The 16,781-nt window shown below is 36.5% G+C and overlaps 1 protein-coding gene across 4 annotated transcripts; it reads left to right on the top strand.

Moving 5' to 3' along the window:
• The first annotated feature begins 248 nt into the window (after positions 1–248).
• Positions 249–14,216, top strand: LOC132109408 (cytoplasmic polyadenylation element-binding protein 4-like). Of its 4 annotated transcripts, none has more exons than XM_059515447.1 (10): positions 249–404; positions 1,241–2,398; positions 3,575–3,665; positions 10,346–10,369; positions 10,627–10,803; positions 10,892–10,981; positions 11,231–11,349; positions 11,537–11,651; positions 11,862–12,043; positions 12,854–14,216. In XM_059515447.1, the coding sequence occupies exons 2-10, from the start codon at positions 1,304–1,306 to the stop codon at positions 13,079–13,081; spliced, it is 2,121 nt and encodes a 706-aa protein (XP_059371430.1). In that variant the 5' UTR covers positions 249–404; positions 1,241–1,303; the 3' UTR covers positions 13,082–14,216. The 4 variants fall into 4 exon arrangements, with proteins under 4 accessions (XP_059371430.1, XP_059371434.1, XP_059371431.1 ...); XM_059515448.1 differs by lacking the exon at positions 249–404 and adding an exon at positions 423–817; XM_059515450.1 differs by lacking the exon at positions 249–404 and adding an exon at positions 423–821.
• Positions 14,217–16,781: the final 2,565 nt, after the last annotated feature.

The raw sequence follows: 16,781 nt of genomic DNA, 5'->3' as shown, positions 1-16,781 counted from the left end.
AGTTTTCAATTGTAGAATACACATGTGGGTTCATTAGGCACTCGCTATATTAGTTCTAAATACTATTTATTATTATATATATTTATTGTTTAGAGGAATCTGATCTAAAAACGTAGTGTAGACAGCAAATATTTAAACATCTCAAAACCGGTCGTATAAGGTAGTATTGACATTCTGGGCAGGTACAGTCAGTCACCCTTCTCTGTGTGACAGAAAGTAACTGGTTGAGAAAGAGGTGTGGTTCCGATTCTCTTGTCCAATCAAATGCCGCGTAGACGCGAACCTGGGCGGAGATTCTGCTATACAAGGGCGGGGTTAAAGACGGAAGTCCAACCGGATTGGTCGAACTAGTGCAACGCTCACAAACCATGGTCATTTGCAGCCTGTCCTTGCAACTTGGAAACGTAAGAAAACCTGTGTCATTCTCAGTGTAGATTCTGAAAATCTTTAGCAAGAACATCCAAAACGTGTCGCGCGTAAATTGTTATCCGACGATGATGCGTGCTCGTTTTGACTCGCTGTCTAGATTATAACACCGACTGCGATGCACGCTGTCATTAAAGAACCAGAACACGAACGCTTTGGTTTGCAGAGTGAGATCTGAAATAATCCAGCGTTGCATATGAAACAAATGTATCAGAAATTTACCGAGTAGCGTTCGGCATCACAGACGTAGGATTTAAAGGACGCGTAAATGTAAATTTGAGGAGTTTTATGGTAAACACTACCCCTATCGCACATGAAACGTCATCAACATTTTCCTGTATTTAAATGGTTGAAATAGAGGAGGTCATTGCTGAAATAAGGAAGAACGCCGGTAGGTCAGTTGCATTTTCTTTAAACATTTGCGATAATAATGCTTTGAAAAAACGTGCTTGAAAAACCTCCATCATCACCCGTGATGAATTATTAGATAAGGTGGCCTGTGTCATGAAGCTTTGTCGTGATATGTTAAAATACGACCTCGTTTTGCTTCGAAAGAAACATATTGTCGATGAAATCAGCGGTGCACAGCGTTTCTCGTTGCACCATATTTTCCTTTCAATCCCATTAAGATTTAGAGCAAAGTGCATGAATCCACGGTAGAACCGTTTTACGTGTGACTGGTGTAAGTGTACAAATGAATAGAGAATGCTATAAGAATGCATTATGGTATAATGGTTGTATGATTTTGATTCATTAGCTGTTTGGTGTTTTGAATATTTTATTTCTCTCTCTTTCTCTCTCTCACACACACAAGGGTATTCAAAGAAACTGAGGGAATTACAAACAATTGGAAGATTTACTTGATTAGGCTACATAAATGGGGGATTACGGCTTTCTGGTTAAAAACAACGCCGCAAACAAATCAGTTTTTCCAGTAAGAATTCACCCACAACTGCAGCATCCGGTTCCCCACCAGACAACACCTCCAAGCCCTCCATCTTTCATCAGCAACAACACTACTACCAATGGTGGGAGTGTTGGGTCTGCTTGGCTTTTCCCAACTGTGAAGACCCACTCTAACATGCAAGATGATATTTTGGAGTCCAAGGCTCCGCAACAAGAGAGTTATGAAGGACAAGACAAGCAGACGCTCTCTCCGCCAGGTCACCAGGAAGCACCAGGAATCATATCAGAGTTGGACAACACCATGCCAGACGAGAACCAGCTGGAGAAAGGGACCATGGAGAACGCTAATGGTAAAGAGCCTCTGCGGCTCGAATCTCCAGTGTTATCAGGGTTTGACTATCAGGAGACGTCTGGTATTGGTACTCTAGCACAGTCTAGTAGCTCGTCTTCGTCGTCCCTTACTGGCTTCAGCAGCTGGTCCACTGCTATACCACCCAACCCTTCCACCTTGATCGAAGAGGTTGGCTTTTTCAATCAGGCTGCTACTACTAACAATGCTCCTCCTCCGCTGCTATTTCAAAGTTTCTCTCATCACGCCAGTTCAGGGTTCGGAGGGAACTTCTCCCACCAGATAGGGCCTCAGCACCATCCATCTCATCCACAGTTCCAACACCCTCATAATCAGCCCCGCAGGTCCACGGCAAGCCCCCATCCACCTCCCTTCTCCCACCGCAATGCTGCTTTCAACCAGTTGCCCCATTTGGGGAACAACCTAAGCAAGCCTCCTTCCCCATGGGGGAGCTATCAGAGCCCCTCGTCCACCCCATCTTCTACTTCATGGAGCCCAGGTGGAGGATACGGAGGCTGGGGAAGCTCTCAGGGACGGGAGTATCGCCGAGGGCTGAACGGAGGGGTCAATCCCCTCAACTCGATCTCTCCTTTAAAGAAGTCTTTCCCAAATAACCAAACCCCAACGCAGAAGTATCCCCGCAACAACTCTGGCTTCAACACTAAACCCTGGATCGAGGATACCATAAACCGCAACGATAGCATCTTTCCTTTTCAGGTAACTAAAACTCCTAATTATTAGCTATTTATGATTTTAATAGAGGAGTGTGTTTGTTTGTTTGTTTAGAGGTAATACGGTTGCAAAGGTGTGTGCCGGTTTATTGGGGATGAGATGAAAACAAATCTGTTGCTTTTTTTCTTTCTCCATTTGCTGCCTTTGGCCTAACCTAATCTGATAGCGCTCATGTGGTGTGTTTGTTAGATAAATGTGATAGATCAAAGCTCAGATGAGTAATGCGGTGCTGTCGCTCCACTTCTGCAAGCTGTGAATGCCACTGATATAAAAAGACATGGATGAGTGAGTCAAAATCAGGGGATGGCACGGCAACAGGAGGAGAACTGGAAAGTCTGATACTCTGATATAACCACTGATTATCATTTATTCCACATATTAGTATTCATTGAAACTAGGGACTTTTTCAAATTTAGTCTCACAGGCTATTCTTATTGCTTCTGTATATATCATGGATTCAATAACCGTGGGAGACTAACAGATGATTTGATAAAACACAATCAGTTGTCATATCTGGCAATATTTGTAGTATTGTAACTAATTATTTTGGTTTGATTCTGATTTGCCTATTACCAGCGAGTCTGAACTGTATTTTTATGTGCTTTGGTGCACAGTGAGATTATGTTCGTGTTTGAGCTGCAGTGGTAACCCACTGAAAACACTCACTGTTTCACATGCTCAGTGTGTCCTCCCTGTTCGGTTTGTAGCCTAATACCAAGAACAAACCTTGTATTGTTTGCAAGGCTTTTTCCTCTTGGTAAGCAGAGGCCTGTTGTGCTGCAACACCCAAGGGTAATGGATGAAGGCTACGAAGGCACTCAGGTGACTACAGGCTCCATATAAATTTTTGGATTGCGAAGCAAGGGGTCCCTTTGCAAGAAAACAGACATAGATAATGACATTTCTTAAGGTCTGTAGCCTTAATGTCTTCATTTATTGGTGTACATATCAAATGCCCAACTGTGTGAGCAAATTTGGAAGGGTAGGGTGGCCGATATCATCTGCTTTTTTACTGTTGCTGATATTCAAATTCAAAACAAAATTTTGTGCATGCGAACAGTTTCCAAAACTGTTGCTATCACCTATGCATGGATTGCTTGATGAAACACATTTAAGACCGAATGACCGGATCTAATCACATATCCCTTGTTGTTTTTGCAGGAGCGCAGTCGGTCCTTTGATGGTTTTAGCATGCACTCTCTAGAGAACTCTCTGATCGACATTATGAGAGCCGAGCAGGATTCCTTAAAAGGTACATTATTCACTGCCACCATTACAAATCCTACCTCACATCAGTATTAAATAATATATTAACTTTTTTTTTACTAATAAAAATAATCAAATCTGAGTATTAAACCTAATTTAAAAAGAGTTTATAGCTCCATGTTTTGCAAGCAAATGTTTAATATAGCATATTTAATTGTGTGGCTATGAATTTAAATGTATTATATTAAGAGAAAATATAAGGCTTTTTTAAACAAAATAACCTGAAATGCCAAAATAATAATATTGGTAGATTTTGCTTTGAAGCTTCTTATGTTTGTTGCACTACAAATAATCCATGCAATGTCTTTGTCATTGTTTTATGCCGCTTTGATATCTCAGTTTAAAATCTTTAATAAAAAATTATCATTAATTACTCACCTTCATGTCGTAATCTCAACATCATACAGAAGTTTCAGTGTATCATTTGCAGTATTTGTTGCCTCAGTGCCTATGTTGCATCAGATCTGCAATATGCAATTTTTATATTGTATTTGTTGAATTATAATGCGTCATCTGTCTTGCTCAGGAGGCAGAATTCTTTGTCAGTATTAGAAATTTTTTGAACAAAGCAACAAGCCGAAATTTCGACTCTCCGTCGCATTGGGAGCCAAAACGTTTGTAAGGGGTGGGGCCAATTTTACTAAAGTGGCACAAGTGTCTATTAGGACATTCACGTATCTCAAAACACATGGCCACCATTGGCCAAACAAGTTTAAGCACCTATTAGACAAGGTTAACGGAGGACAATCGAAATGAAACTCCTTGGGCATGTTCGTCTAATGGCATAAAGGTCGGTAAAAACTTTGGAAAAAATCAGTCACTGGGGGGTGAAACTGTGTTTTTCAAGTGCATAAATTGATGGCATAGTGCACAGTTTTTCAAACATGCATTTAATCTTCATATAATTTGATAGATCTCCTCATCCTGAGCAACTTTGCCTCAAAAACCACTACAGTTAATCAAATTGTTCATTAATTATTCTCAGCTATGTTAAAAACTTACTACTTTGAACAAGTCCTAGGTTTTAAACTCAATCTGGATTAAACCACTGCAGCACAATTCTCTGGACTCTCTAGATCAATAATTATAAAAAAAATTAGCTCTAATGGGGTCATTTTGAAAAGGGAAGTGGCCAAATATACCCAAAAGCCTATTAAACCTAAACGAAAACTCAAAACTTTATAAAACTAGGTGATAGAATGTGTTGGATGAGTCTTAACAAGCATGCTAGGTTTCATAAAGATCAGACCATAGGTGGCGTTATAACAGTTAAAAAGTTCAAATTCAATTGTAAATGACCTTAAATAGTAAAATGAAGGCCATACTGTATATTCACACATACACTAGATCTTCCTCAATAACCATTGCTGTCAATCAAATAATTGATTAAATATTCTCTATTATTTTAAAATTCTACTTTTGTGAACTAACTAGTCCTAGGTTTTTCGCTCCATCTCGATCAAACCACTGCAGCACAATTCTCTGGACTCTCCATGTAAATAATTATCAAAAAAATGGTTAGCTATAGCAGGGTGATTTTGAAAGGGATGTGGCCAAATATACCTAAAAGCCTATAAAACCTAAATGAAAACTCAAAACTTTATGAAACTTAACAATCATATTTTCACATAATGTTAGATCTCATTCTGAACAACTTTGCCTCAGTGTTGTCAAACCGGTTTTTAAGTATTTGAGGTTATTAAAAAAAAAAGCTATTCTGAATTAGTCCTAGGTTTCTAACTCAATCAGTGCAGTAGTATTCTCTATACTCTCTAGGTCCATAATTATCAAAAAAAATTTTAATAATAAATTCATGGTCATCAACATGGTCATTTTATAATGCTATTTACATAGTGTATATAATTTATAGTGACTATAAATCCTAAAAAAAGGTCTACAACTTCTCAATACTGTGTAAAATGATGCATTATTTCATTCTAAACAAGCATACAAAATTTGAGGAATTGGACAAAAAAAAACCTATAATAGTCATAAAGGTTAAAAACACAGTGGCTATGTTTACATGCAACCAAAAAATCCGTTTGTAATTGGATTGACAGCTCAAAGATATCAATCAAATGTATGACACGTGGAACAAGCGGTTCCTCTTTTTAACTAGTGTTGTATAAATGTGTGTCCTGTCACTGGGCAACTGTGAAGTGAAGCAGGATAACCTCCCACCAGTCCTTGTTTGGGATTCTCATCTACAGGCAACCTGTTTTGGGCGCGGGGAGGGGCATTTTTACTGCATGATAAATGAGCAGCACGGCACAGCGGTTTATGTGTGTATTTATCCATAAATAGATAAATATTAATTCTACAGTTAAAAAAAAAAAAATTAATTAAAAGATAAAGATTTAAAAGTAAAAGATTGGTTATTATGTGCAAACATTGAGAAACTATTTGTGCAGTGTGCGCATGTAAAAAAAAAACTCAATTCTGATTTAAAGCATGTGACACAAACAGAATTCCCGTTCACTTATTTAAAGTTTATGAAAACAGGGGTGCACATCATTTTTTCAGCCTGGTTCTCATAAGAGAACCTGGAGATTTGGTTTGGTCCTCACACTGCATATAGAGTGACCCATTAAATATAACTATAAAAAAAATAATTAATACTAGTTATAGTAGTATTGCACTTTTAAAAAAATAATTTCAAATAAAATAATAAATAAAATAATAGTTAATAAACTAAAAAATAATGTGTGATAATATTAAAAATAAAAGGCAGTCCTAGTATTAAATAAAAATAAATTTATTTTATAGTAAACTTAAAAATAACATGCAAATATTTACTACTACTTTCTTTGTTTGCCTCTTTAAGAAGGATCACTTTATGTATTCCCCCAATTTTAAGTCGCTTTGGATGAAAGCGTCTGAAAATAAATAAATAAAAGCATTTTCATCATATTCAAACTTAAAATCAGCAGGCTTTTTTTTTTGGCGGGTTGCCGCCAGTGTTGCCAGATTGGATGGACGATTTCCAGCCCAAAAGCTCACAAAAACCCGCCCACTCCAACAAAAAACCGCCCAAAACTTTAACTAACAAAATAATGTGATACAACATGTCAGTCAAAGGTGTTAAGAGCCATTTTAACTCCTTAAAACTAAATAATAAATAATAACGTTAGATAAATTTCCCATGGATCAAATGGTGGCAAATACATTAAAGACAATTACCGAATATGATTAAAATAGGTTATGCAAGCAGTCACCGTCAAAACATTTGATTGATTTACAATTGATTTACCGATACCCTCGAAAAAACATCTGCATCATTTTCAATGTCAACAGTCAGAATTTAAATGCATAAGTGTCCAATATAAGTGATAGGAAAAAGCAACGTAATTAGGTATTTCACACTTGTGAAAACAGTCAAAACTGTGTTGTCATTCATTGATAAATACTGTATGAAAATTAACAACAACAACAATAATAATCGCCATCTGAATCCATGAGTTTATCACTGAGGTGGTATGTAAATTTATTTTCACAGCGGTCCACATGAGAAACAATACCGCCCTAATAGGGGCTTTAGTCTTTTGTGAAGTTCATATTGTAGAACATTACATTTGCACAGTCAAAACTAAGAAGATATACCAATCTGTACTGTTTAAAAGATCGTTTAGATATAGATTAGATATAAATAGATTATTTTATAAATTAAATAATTTAACTGTGCTCTATTTTAGGAGTTGCAGTAATATTAGAGTCTTGGTGTCATCTTTCCCTTAACAGGTGTAATTCACGTTTTGAGTGTTAAAACACTCTTCCACTCTTTACCATGTAATATATATTTAGGCATTATGATCACTCATACAGTTCATACATTTAAAATTAGATCCGTTATTGCTCATGAATCATCACGTGTGTCTGTAGATCACTAGTGATTGGCTAAAATTATGGCCGCGACGTCCACATCAGCATCAGCACCTCTGCACTGCAGTTTATAACAACGTGATGACTGTTCGGATGCAGTATATGCACACTTGAGCTTGTTTGTTAGCCAATTAGCCTATACAATTTATATTTTAGAAAACCGCCAAACTGACCCCAAACCAGCCCAAATTTTGTCCACCCGCCCAAGACAATTTTTACCCGCACAATCAAATTCAAAATCGCCCAATTGGGCGGGAAGCCGCCCAATCTGGCAACACTGGTTGCCGCAAGTAAGTATACGCGCTTCCGGATTTAGCGCTGCAGATTAAAGAACGTCAGTGGATGAATGTCACAGTTTTGCATTGTGCTTTGAAAACGGCATGCTTTCAGGTTGAAAATAAAACTTATATAGTACAGTTTGTGATCTAAAATGGTAATTGTGTATTAACAGCTGTCAACCATGTAGGTACGCAAATGCACTGTCAAAACATTTATATAACGCATTTTTTTTTGTCGTGCATTCGTACCTGCGGACCACTTATGTGCACCCCTGTTTATAAATACCTTTGGATGAGAAATTGCATGAAATTGCAATTATAACCACTAGGTGGCAACCGAAGACCACTAATGGGCTCATTCAACTCACAAAAACATGATTTGTTCTTAGGTTAGCTTATGGATTCATGCTTAGACATCATAAAATCAAATGTTCTGACATTTTAAAATCACACGTAGGCGAAGTTTACCATTTTGTGCATACAGACCGAGCGCCAACCTCCCGCTCTCTCTCGTGAGGCCAATAAGGAAGTGACTAAAACTGCAATTCATCGACTGGCCGCTTGAGGCTGGCTGCAAAAGGGAGTCAGTTCCATAGACTCCCCATGTTAAAATGCCCAACTTTTCAGCAGGAAAAAAACATGTTTACAACCTGGTTCAAAAAATGATTTTGGTCTAAATAGCTAATTTTGCCCTTCATGACAACTGTGAGGGGGGTGATTTTTTTTTTTTTTATATAACTCATCCGTTTAAATTATATTAAGACTTAAAGTTCTGCATAATTAAGGGCGTAGCCACTTGAGTGACAGGCGGATTGCCGCTGCTGACACTGCCGTCGTGCTAGGTGGGTGTGGCTTCGGCAACTAGCTCCCGCCTTTTTGCCCATTTTTGATTGTCCGGCAGAGTTGCGCTGTGACGCGCTGCCAAGCTGGCGACGGCCCGCTCTACACACTTTAGGCTTCAAAAACACACTTCAGGAGACTACGGGTGACGTCACGGACACTACGTCCATGTTTTTATACAGTCTATGATACAGACTTAAGTTTTTACAATTATGCCAGATTATGATTACAGTTAAACTTAATGACATATAAACTCTTAAAAAGAAGACTTGCAATAAGTATTGTCACCTATCCTTTATTTCAAATATTTATATCTCCAAAAAAAATAATAATAGTGTGCGTGCATGTCTGTGTATGTGTGTAAGCATGCTTTTTGAGAATTAATATAATAGTTTAACCATTTAATTTCTGTGTGTGTGTGTGTGTGTGTGTGTGTGTGTGTTTGAGAGAGAGAGAGAGAGAGAGAGATAGTCTATTCTCTATTTTGGATGTTTTACTGTCAGTCATACATCCAGGTTGGCCGAGGCCCGAGACCCTAAAAGCATACCACCTTAAAGGCCTTTAAGTGCTTGAACCCCGGTAATCGCTGCTTGCAGCTATATTTAGCTAATTTGCATAGCACATTTAAAAACAACTAGAGTTGGCTTTCCATTAAAACGACATTCCATCAGCCTAAATAACAAAAATCCAATATTATAAAACACCCAATAAATATACAATTCAAATACAATCTACTGTAGTTCTTCCATCATGTTAACCTCATTAAATTGGTTATCTTGTTCTCTTTCTAAGGGTGGTTGACTGCCAACAAGCCTATATCAGAACATTTTAATTGAATCATAAAGTGATTATTCAGTGTGTTTGCCTTATTTTTATCCAGAGAGCATATTGAAGACCATGTGACCCAAAAAAAGCAACTTGGTGTCAGAGCAGATGCAAGTTCAGCTGAAGTGATACATATCACAAAAATCATGGTTTTATTCAGGCTATTCAAAACAACTTAATAGAACTATACCAACTTTCCCCCAAATTCAAAAATATGCCGAAAATATGTAACTGATGTTCTTTCCATTCATCATAACAGATGTGACAAATGCATACTGTGCTCCGTACTAATGTTTTCCTGCATTTGAGTAACACGTATACAGCCCTGCTTTATAAGTTTGGATTTGGAATCTGTTACAGCTCAGTGATTTAGATGGCACAGGATGAGTGTTTCAGAAAGCACAGCCATGGAATAAGTTGAAAGAAGGAGCATGGAAGTGCTTTCCCAATATATCACCTAAGCTCCCTTCAGGATTTGAAGGCTAATCTAGGACAAACACTGGAGAGTTGGACATGTAGTTTCTGCACGGACCTGGTTTGGTTATTTTCACATACTATAATTGCATAATGTACACTACTAAATTTTTTTTTAATTATTATTGCTTAATATAGGATTTAATAAATTATATGTTTGAAAAGCACAAACGTTGTAAACCAGATGATTTCATGGTTTGCTTGTTCTGTTTGAAGTGGGTCACGTTATGCTCTCCAATAGTTGTAGACTTGTATCTGTGTAATTGTGCATTTAATACAAACATCATCCATTTTGCCAGTAGTGTTTTAAACTGTTTAATCGTTTTTCTAACTCCTTGCTTAAGTTTATTCTGTCTTATTTCACATGCAGCGAGGAATTACGGGAGGCGACGAGGTAAAGATCTCAGAAGTGTCTTTCGGTTCATGTCATTTCAAGTTACAACATGCTTTTGTGTTCAGTCGTGTTGGTTGCTTGGCTAGGGATTTTGTACACTGTGTTTAGACACTTGGTGCACTCATTGTATTCAAATGAAGAAGGATGTTAATTAATACTCTACAAAATCTATAGCTACATTTCATTGCATATAAATGATTGTTTGGTGACTTCAGCATTAGTGGCACTAAATGGCCTTTGTGGCTATTGTGTGACAGGTCACTCATCATTATTTCCCTTGGATGATGAGCAGACTTACGCAGAGGATGACCGGTCTGATCAGAGTCTGAGTGGACTGGGCTCACCACACAGTTTCCCTCACCAAAATGGTGAACGCATTGAGCGCTATTCTCGCAAGGTCTTTGTTGGTGGTCTACCTCCGGACATAGATGAAGGTACTAAAGCATAAACGGGTGTTTCTTTCCAGGTTTTCTTTTATTTTTAAATGTGCACCAACCATAATACATTCATATAAAATTTCAGACGAGATCACCGCCAGTTTCCGACGCTTTGGACATTTGTTTGTGGACTGGCCTCACAAAGCAGAAAGCAAATCATATTTTCCACCGAAAGGTGAGTTTGAAAGTCATTTGCATGTATGTTTATTAAAAAATGAGTCATGCAGATATCAGCTTCTCTCATTTCAGCGGATGAATTTTGCATTCCTGCGTAGGTGCGTATACGGCACGCCCATAGTTTAAAGCTGAGCTCCAGATGAATATCCTCAATGTGGCCTGAGCTAAGGCTACAGGTCAGGGTTATTGAAAGTGACTGCTGGTTGCTTCTTACATGCATACCTTCAATGCACCCGTTGTCCTGCAGGTTATGCGTTCCTTCTGTTTCAAGACGAGAGCTCGGTTCAGGCACTGATAGACACCTGTATGGAAGAGGATGGGAAGCTGTATCTCTGTGTCTCTAGCCCTACAATCAAAGATAAGCCAGTAAGCTATTCAAAGGCTGTATGTCTGCTGTTTCTGTGACTTTGGAGAGTCGTTGTGAGAAAGCAGTAGAGCATTTTAAAGTTAAATATAAACCTGAAAGTGGAAACACAGTTTCTGTTAATTTCCACCTGTGCTTGCTGAATGGGACACGACAAGTGATTCTCTTCTGTTCACTGTGTGTCTTCAGGTCCAGATACGACCCTGGAATTTGAACGACAGTGACTTTGTGATGGATGGATCTCAGCCCCTTGACCCCAGAAAAACAATCTTTGTTGGGGGAGTTCCACGACCTCTACGAGCTGGTTTGTTTGGCTTTCAGATATAACCATGAGCAAAATTATTATTTTTTTGGACATTATTAACAGTGTGTAGTAACAATCATCCAGTACATTTCCTCTGAAATAAATGCTCATTGTAGTATGATTGTTGCATGATGCAATTAAAATGGCTTTCAGAAACATTAGAGTTATTCTTATATATATTTTGTTTATTGACGTGTTACCCCATGACAGTGGAGCTTGCAATGATTATGGACAGACTGTACGGCGGGGTGTGCTATGCTGGCATTGACACTGACCCTGAGCTGAAGTATCCTAAAGGGGCTGGGCGTGTGGCCTTCTCCAATCAGCAGAGCTACATTGCTGCTATCAGCGCTCGCTTTGTGCAACTGCAGCACGGAGAGATCGATAAACGGGTGAGAGTGGTGGTTGGATCTTTGAGCTGTTCAGTATATGCAAACGGATATAGTCAAGTCTATTTTTTTTCTGTGCTTTGCCAGACAAAGTTCTTTAGATTTCCATATATGCAATATTAGGAGCAGTAATTTTTATATGTCCCTCTGACTGAATTAATAATTTTATTGCTTGATTTGTTCTAGTAAAGTGTCAATTTTTTTTCCGCAGTTTAATAATTGAATTTTTTTTTTTTTAAATTATTATTATTATTATTATAAAAAAAGATTTAATAGCCATTTCCTTTTTGAAGGAGTCTGGGGTGTAAACTTAGTCTATTAGAACTATTATTATTTATTATTGTATTTTTTTTATAAATAAACACCGTTTGTGTTTCACGTGGTGTGTGGCATTTGTAGTCTTTTTTTTTTTTTTTTTTTTAAGGATTAGTTCACCCCAAATGAAAATTATTAATTACTCGCCTTCATGTCATTCCAAAACTGGAAGACATTTGTTCATCTTCATCTTTATTTATTGTATTTGTATTACTGTCCCGTGTATTGATTTATTTTTTTTTAAACGTGCATCGCTCATGTTCAAAAAAATGCTAACCTATGACTTTGTATTGCCTTTATAAATTGAAGACTCTAAGTCCTGTTGGAAACCTTGTTTCATGTTAATGTGTTGCTTCCAGTGAAACCAGATATTGAATGAATACTCAATATAATGTTTTTATAGTGATCAATGTCAGACTAAATTGTTTGTTTCTGGCCTTTGTTCTTCATAGTCAGCCTGCCTTAACGTACTGAACTAAAAGTGTCTACCTTTCCCAGGTGGAAGTGAAGCCATATGTACTGGATGACCAGCTGTGTGATGAGTGTCAGGGCACACGTTGTGGGGGAAAGTTCGCTCCGTTCTTCTGTGCTAACGTCACTTGTCTTCAGTACTACTGTGAATACTGCTGGGCAGCCATTCACTCGCGTGCCGGACGGGAGTTTCACAAGCCTCTAGTGAAGGAGGGAGGAGACCGGCCTCGCCACATCTCCTTCCGCTGGAACTGATCCGGGAGATCAAGGCTGTGCTATTCATTTACATGCACTTTTCATTTTGCAAAGTCCTTTTTATTTACAGTTCTTTTTTTAAGTCTGAAATTGTATTTATTCTTAAGTTTTTAATTTTAATTTTTTTTTTTTTTTTGCAGAAGAGAATGTTAAAAGAAAATGGTGTAATCCTGATTTTTGTTGAAAAGCTACATGGGTGCGCATGAAGACTTGAATGCATTGGATATAAAAAAAATATAGATGTTTAGCCTGACTTGACTCTTAATTACTGTTCTATCTTTATTATCTCGGAGCCTCATCTTTTTGTTTGTAATGGGTCACATTTTCACTTTAAACTGTTGGAGGCTACATACAAAAGAGGATGTAAACGTAAGGGTTGGAGCCTTGCTCATATGACTTCATAATATCAAGTTTACTATTTCACAGGCTAATCTTAAATGATTGCATGGCAAATATGGATTCACAGTTGCTCCTTCAACATAATGCACTGTAACCACTAACAAGAGACCACAAGCTATTGTATGAATGACTTAAAATGACATTTTAAAGGGTTCATTCTGGAATGGATTATATATGGACTGGTTTCTAACATCTTTCTGATTAAGTGGAAAAAAGATCTATAATATTAAAATCCTTTAGAGGTTCTCATCCTAACCATGCTCAGACACTGTAAGCTTACTATTAAACTGCTTCCAAGTTACTTCTAACTTAATCAAGCGTAAGATCTGAGACGAGGCTAACGGACAACTACTGAGAAGTTGAACAACAGTGATGCAGGATGTGATGCACAGTTTTTAGGTCAGGCAAACCAAAGTTGAGCCTTGGAGATGTCCTACTGTCTGTGATACAATGAAGATTATATAAATATGATGGAAAGCTTAAATTTAATTGGTTTGATGGGTTAGAAAATGATGAAATCTATTAACTTGAGTATTTATGATTCTTGTAATGGTTATGGCAGTAATTTTGGCTCATTTGTCAGGGATTTTGTGGTAAAAGCTAACTCAGTGTTGTAGTATTTGCTAATGAGAAATGACCATGTGTTGCATTGATAGTGTTTTTCTGCATGGGTTTTTGCGATGGTGTTCTAACAGAGCATTGCGGTAGCGGAGCACATTTCAAAGAATTTGAAAAACAAATATTATTTTTTACATGGTCTGCTGATTTTTGTACTGTGTTTTATAGCTAATTATTTTGTCATGGACGTAAAACCATTATGCACTACTTTTCTAAATATTGTTTTTCAAGTCACTTTTTTTCCACCAATGGAAAGTCCTTTTGTGATAACCTTTCTGTTTTTTTTTCACTTGTTGGATATATATTTTGTACCTTTTGTTACTGAGAGATCTGGTTATAACGCAAGCATACCTTTTAATGAAAAGAAAAAGAAATGTTAATATAATTTTGTTTAGGTTTTTATGTATTCACGTGCTGAAATCCCTAGATTGTCACACATATTTAAGTGACTGTATTGAAACTAATATTTGCAAAATGAGTGCAAAAACAGTGTTCTATTGTCTTGATGGACAAAGTAAATATTGAATCTAGCATGACACAAATTCGTTAAAATGTGTGGTACTTGTAGAAATATATACCTACCCACTATCAGTTACAAGATAGGGATACCTCCCTCATTATTGGCTGTAGAAAATAATTAACACTGTAAATTAATGTTAGGATGCATCTTGCATCACAATGATGAATGTTCCATATTAAAATATCAATGTTTACTGTTATGTATAATTCTGAGAGGTAACAAGGTTCATGTATTCATTAGGTATGCATGAGCTAAATTAATAAGTTAGGGTTTAGTTATTTTCTATTATTTTATTTCAACTCTTTTCCCACACTTTCAGTTGTACCTTTTCCATGCACTAAGTGTTCAAACCACACTTTACTGTGTTTACTAGTTGACAAAAAGAAGCATACGAGAGGGCGATTAATTGCATATTGATTCAGGGTTTACTTGAATACGCTTTCAAAATATTGACAGTGAGATCTGTGCAATACTTTTTCCCAGAGACCTTTACAGTTGACGTCTAATATAACCATTACTTGCAACGTGTCTCACCTTACAAACTCTCCTTCAGCCATTATAACATTTATCATTCTCTGATTTATACACACACATATATATATATATATATATATATATATATATATATATATATATATATATATATACATACCACTGAAATCATAGGTGTTTTCACTTTTATGTATTCACATATTTTTCTACTTGAGTTCATGCTACTGTGATTACAAACTATGTAAATATTAAGTGAATAATGTTTTAACAATTTACTGATATATTTTTAATTGGAATGTAATGACTGTCATTTCGATTATAGTTTTTGACCAGTACACTTATTAGATTTTCTAGTTTTAATAATCACTATATTGTGCTTCATGTCTAGAGAAGGATAAGAAAAAAAATCATAAATACAAGAAAATTCTCTATGTAACTGCTTATTTAAATTTACATAGTTTATAACTGTGTATGGGAAGGTGTATTTATCAATAGATTTTTATAAGAGGAATATTTTTTTTGCTATGTCATTTCTAAGTTTTCATTTTTATATTTTAAATCCATATGGAGTTGTGTAAAGAAAAATATCATTTTATAGTTGGGTTAGTCATACATGTGCTTTGGTAGTTGAGTCTTGATTATTTGCAGTTAAATATTTATAACAGAATGCTTAAAGTATTTGTAATGTGAAATGTTGAATGAATAAACTCGATTGCAGGAAATGCCGTGGGTTTCGTCTTTAACCGTGAATAGGAATCGAAGTTATCAATGAAATTTTGAAAAGGAAATTTAAAATCTTCATGTGTTTCATTTCAGTCTACCTTTATAAAAATCAAAGTGCAAGGCATCATCTTTTGATAGAGCACAATATAATGCAGGAAGCTTCTGGCATGCTGTCTGAGAATGGGGTCAAATCTCTATTTTTAGCTTTCCAAAAGAGTGTTATGATATTTTTTGATTATTCTGGAATTACCAAGATTAATTACTGTTGATTGATTGATTACTGTAAGGTTGAGCAGGCCTCAGAATACATGCACAGAAGTGCATCTTAACTCATACATGCAAATGCATTTCTTGAAGAACGTCATGCTTCAATGTTTATTATCTGTGAATCATTTACATGCATTGTATCATTTGTCCAGGTCTGAACAGTGCACACAACAACACCATCTGGCGGTAATGGTGTTTACATCTTAAGAAAATATATGTGTATTATAATAAAAATGAAGCGGTATTTCATGCATTCATTTATATCTCAGATCAAATCTGACATTTGAGGGAATTTCAGTGTGCAAATGATTATGAAAATATATGTTTGTGTATTTTTTTTGTTTTTGTTAGAATTGCATTAGTTTTCAGAGCCACAGTGTAAGTAATGAAACTTACAATGGAACTGCTGGGACAGTTCATCTGCAGCATGCTGAAGTATCTCATGGGCAACAGTGATGAGTTTAAAAGAAAATCTGAAATGAAAAGAGCATTTTGTTATAATTTATTTATCAGCATGTTATCCTGTTCAAACATGTGCCTTAGGCGCCATTTCTAAAAGCTAGAAAATAAAGATTTTGAATGAATGATTACTTTAATCATGTTCTTCATAAATCTTTTGGTTTTGAAAAAATAAAAAAAAATAAAATAAGAAAAAATATTCTGTTTTGTGTTCCAGAAATG

The sequence above is a fragment of the Carassius carassius genome, chromosome 29 (assembly GCF_963082965.1).
Source record: "Carassius carassius chromosome 29, fCarCar2.1, whole genome shotgun sequence".
NCBI lineage: Eukaryota > Metazoa > Chordata > Actinopteri > Cypriniformes > Cyprinidae > Carassius > Carassius carassius.
Note: the sequence above shows the minus strand (reverse complement) of the source record. Positions and strands in the feature narration are given on the sequence as shown.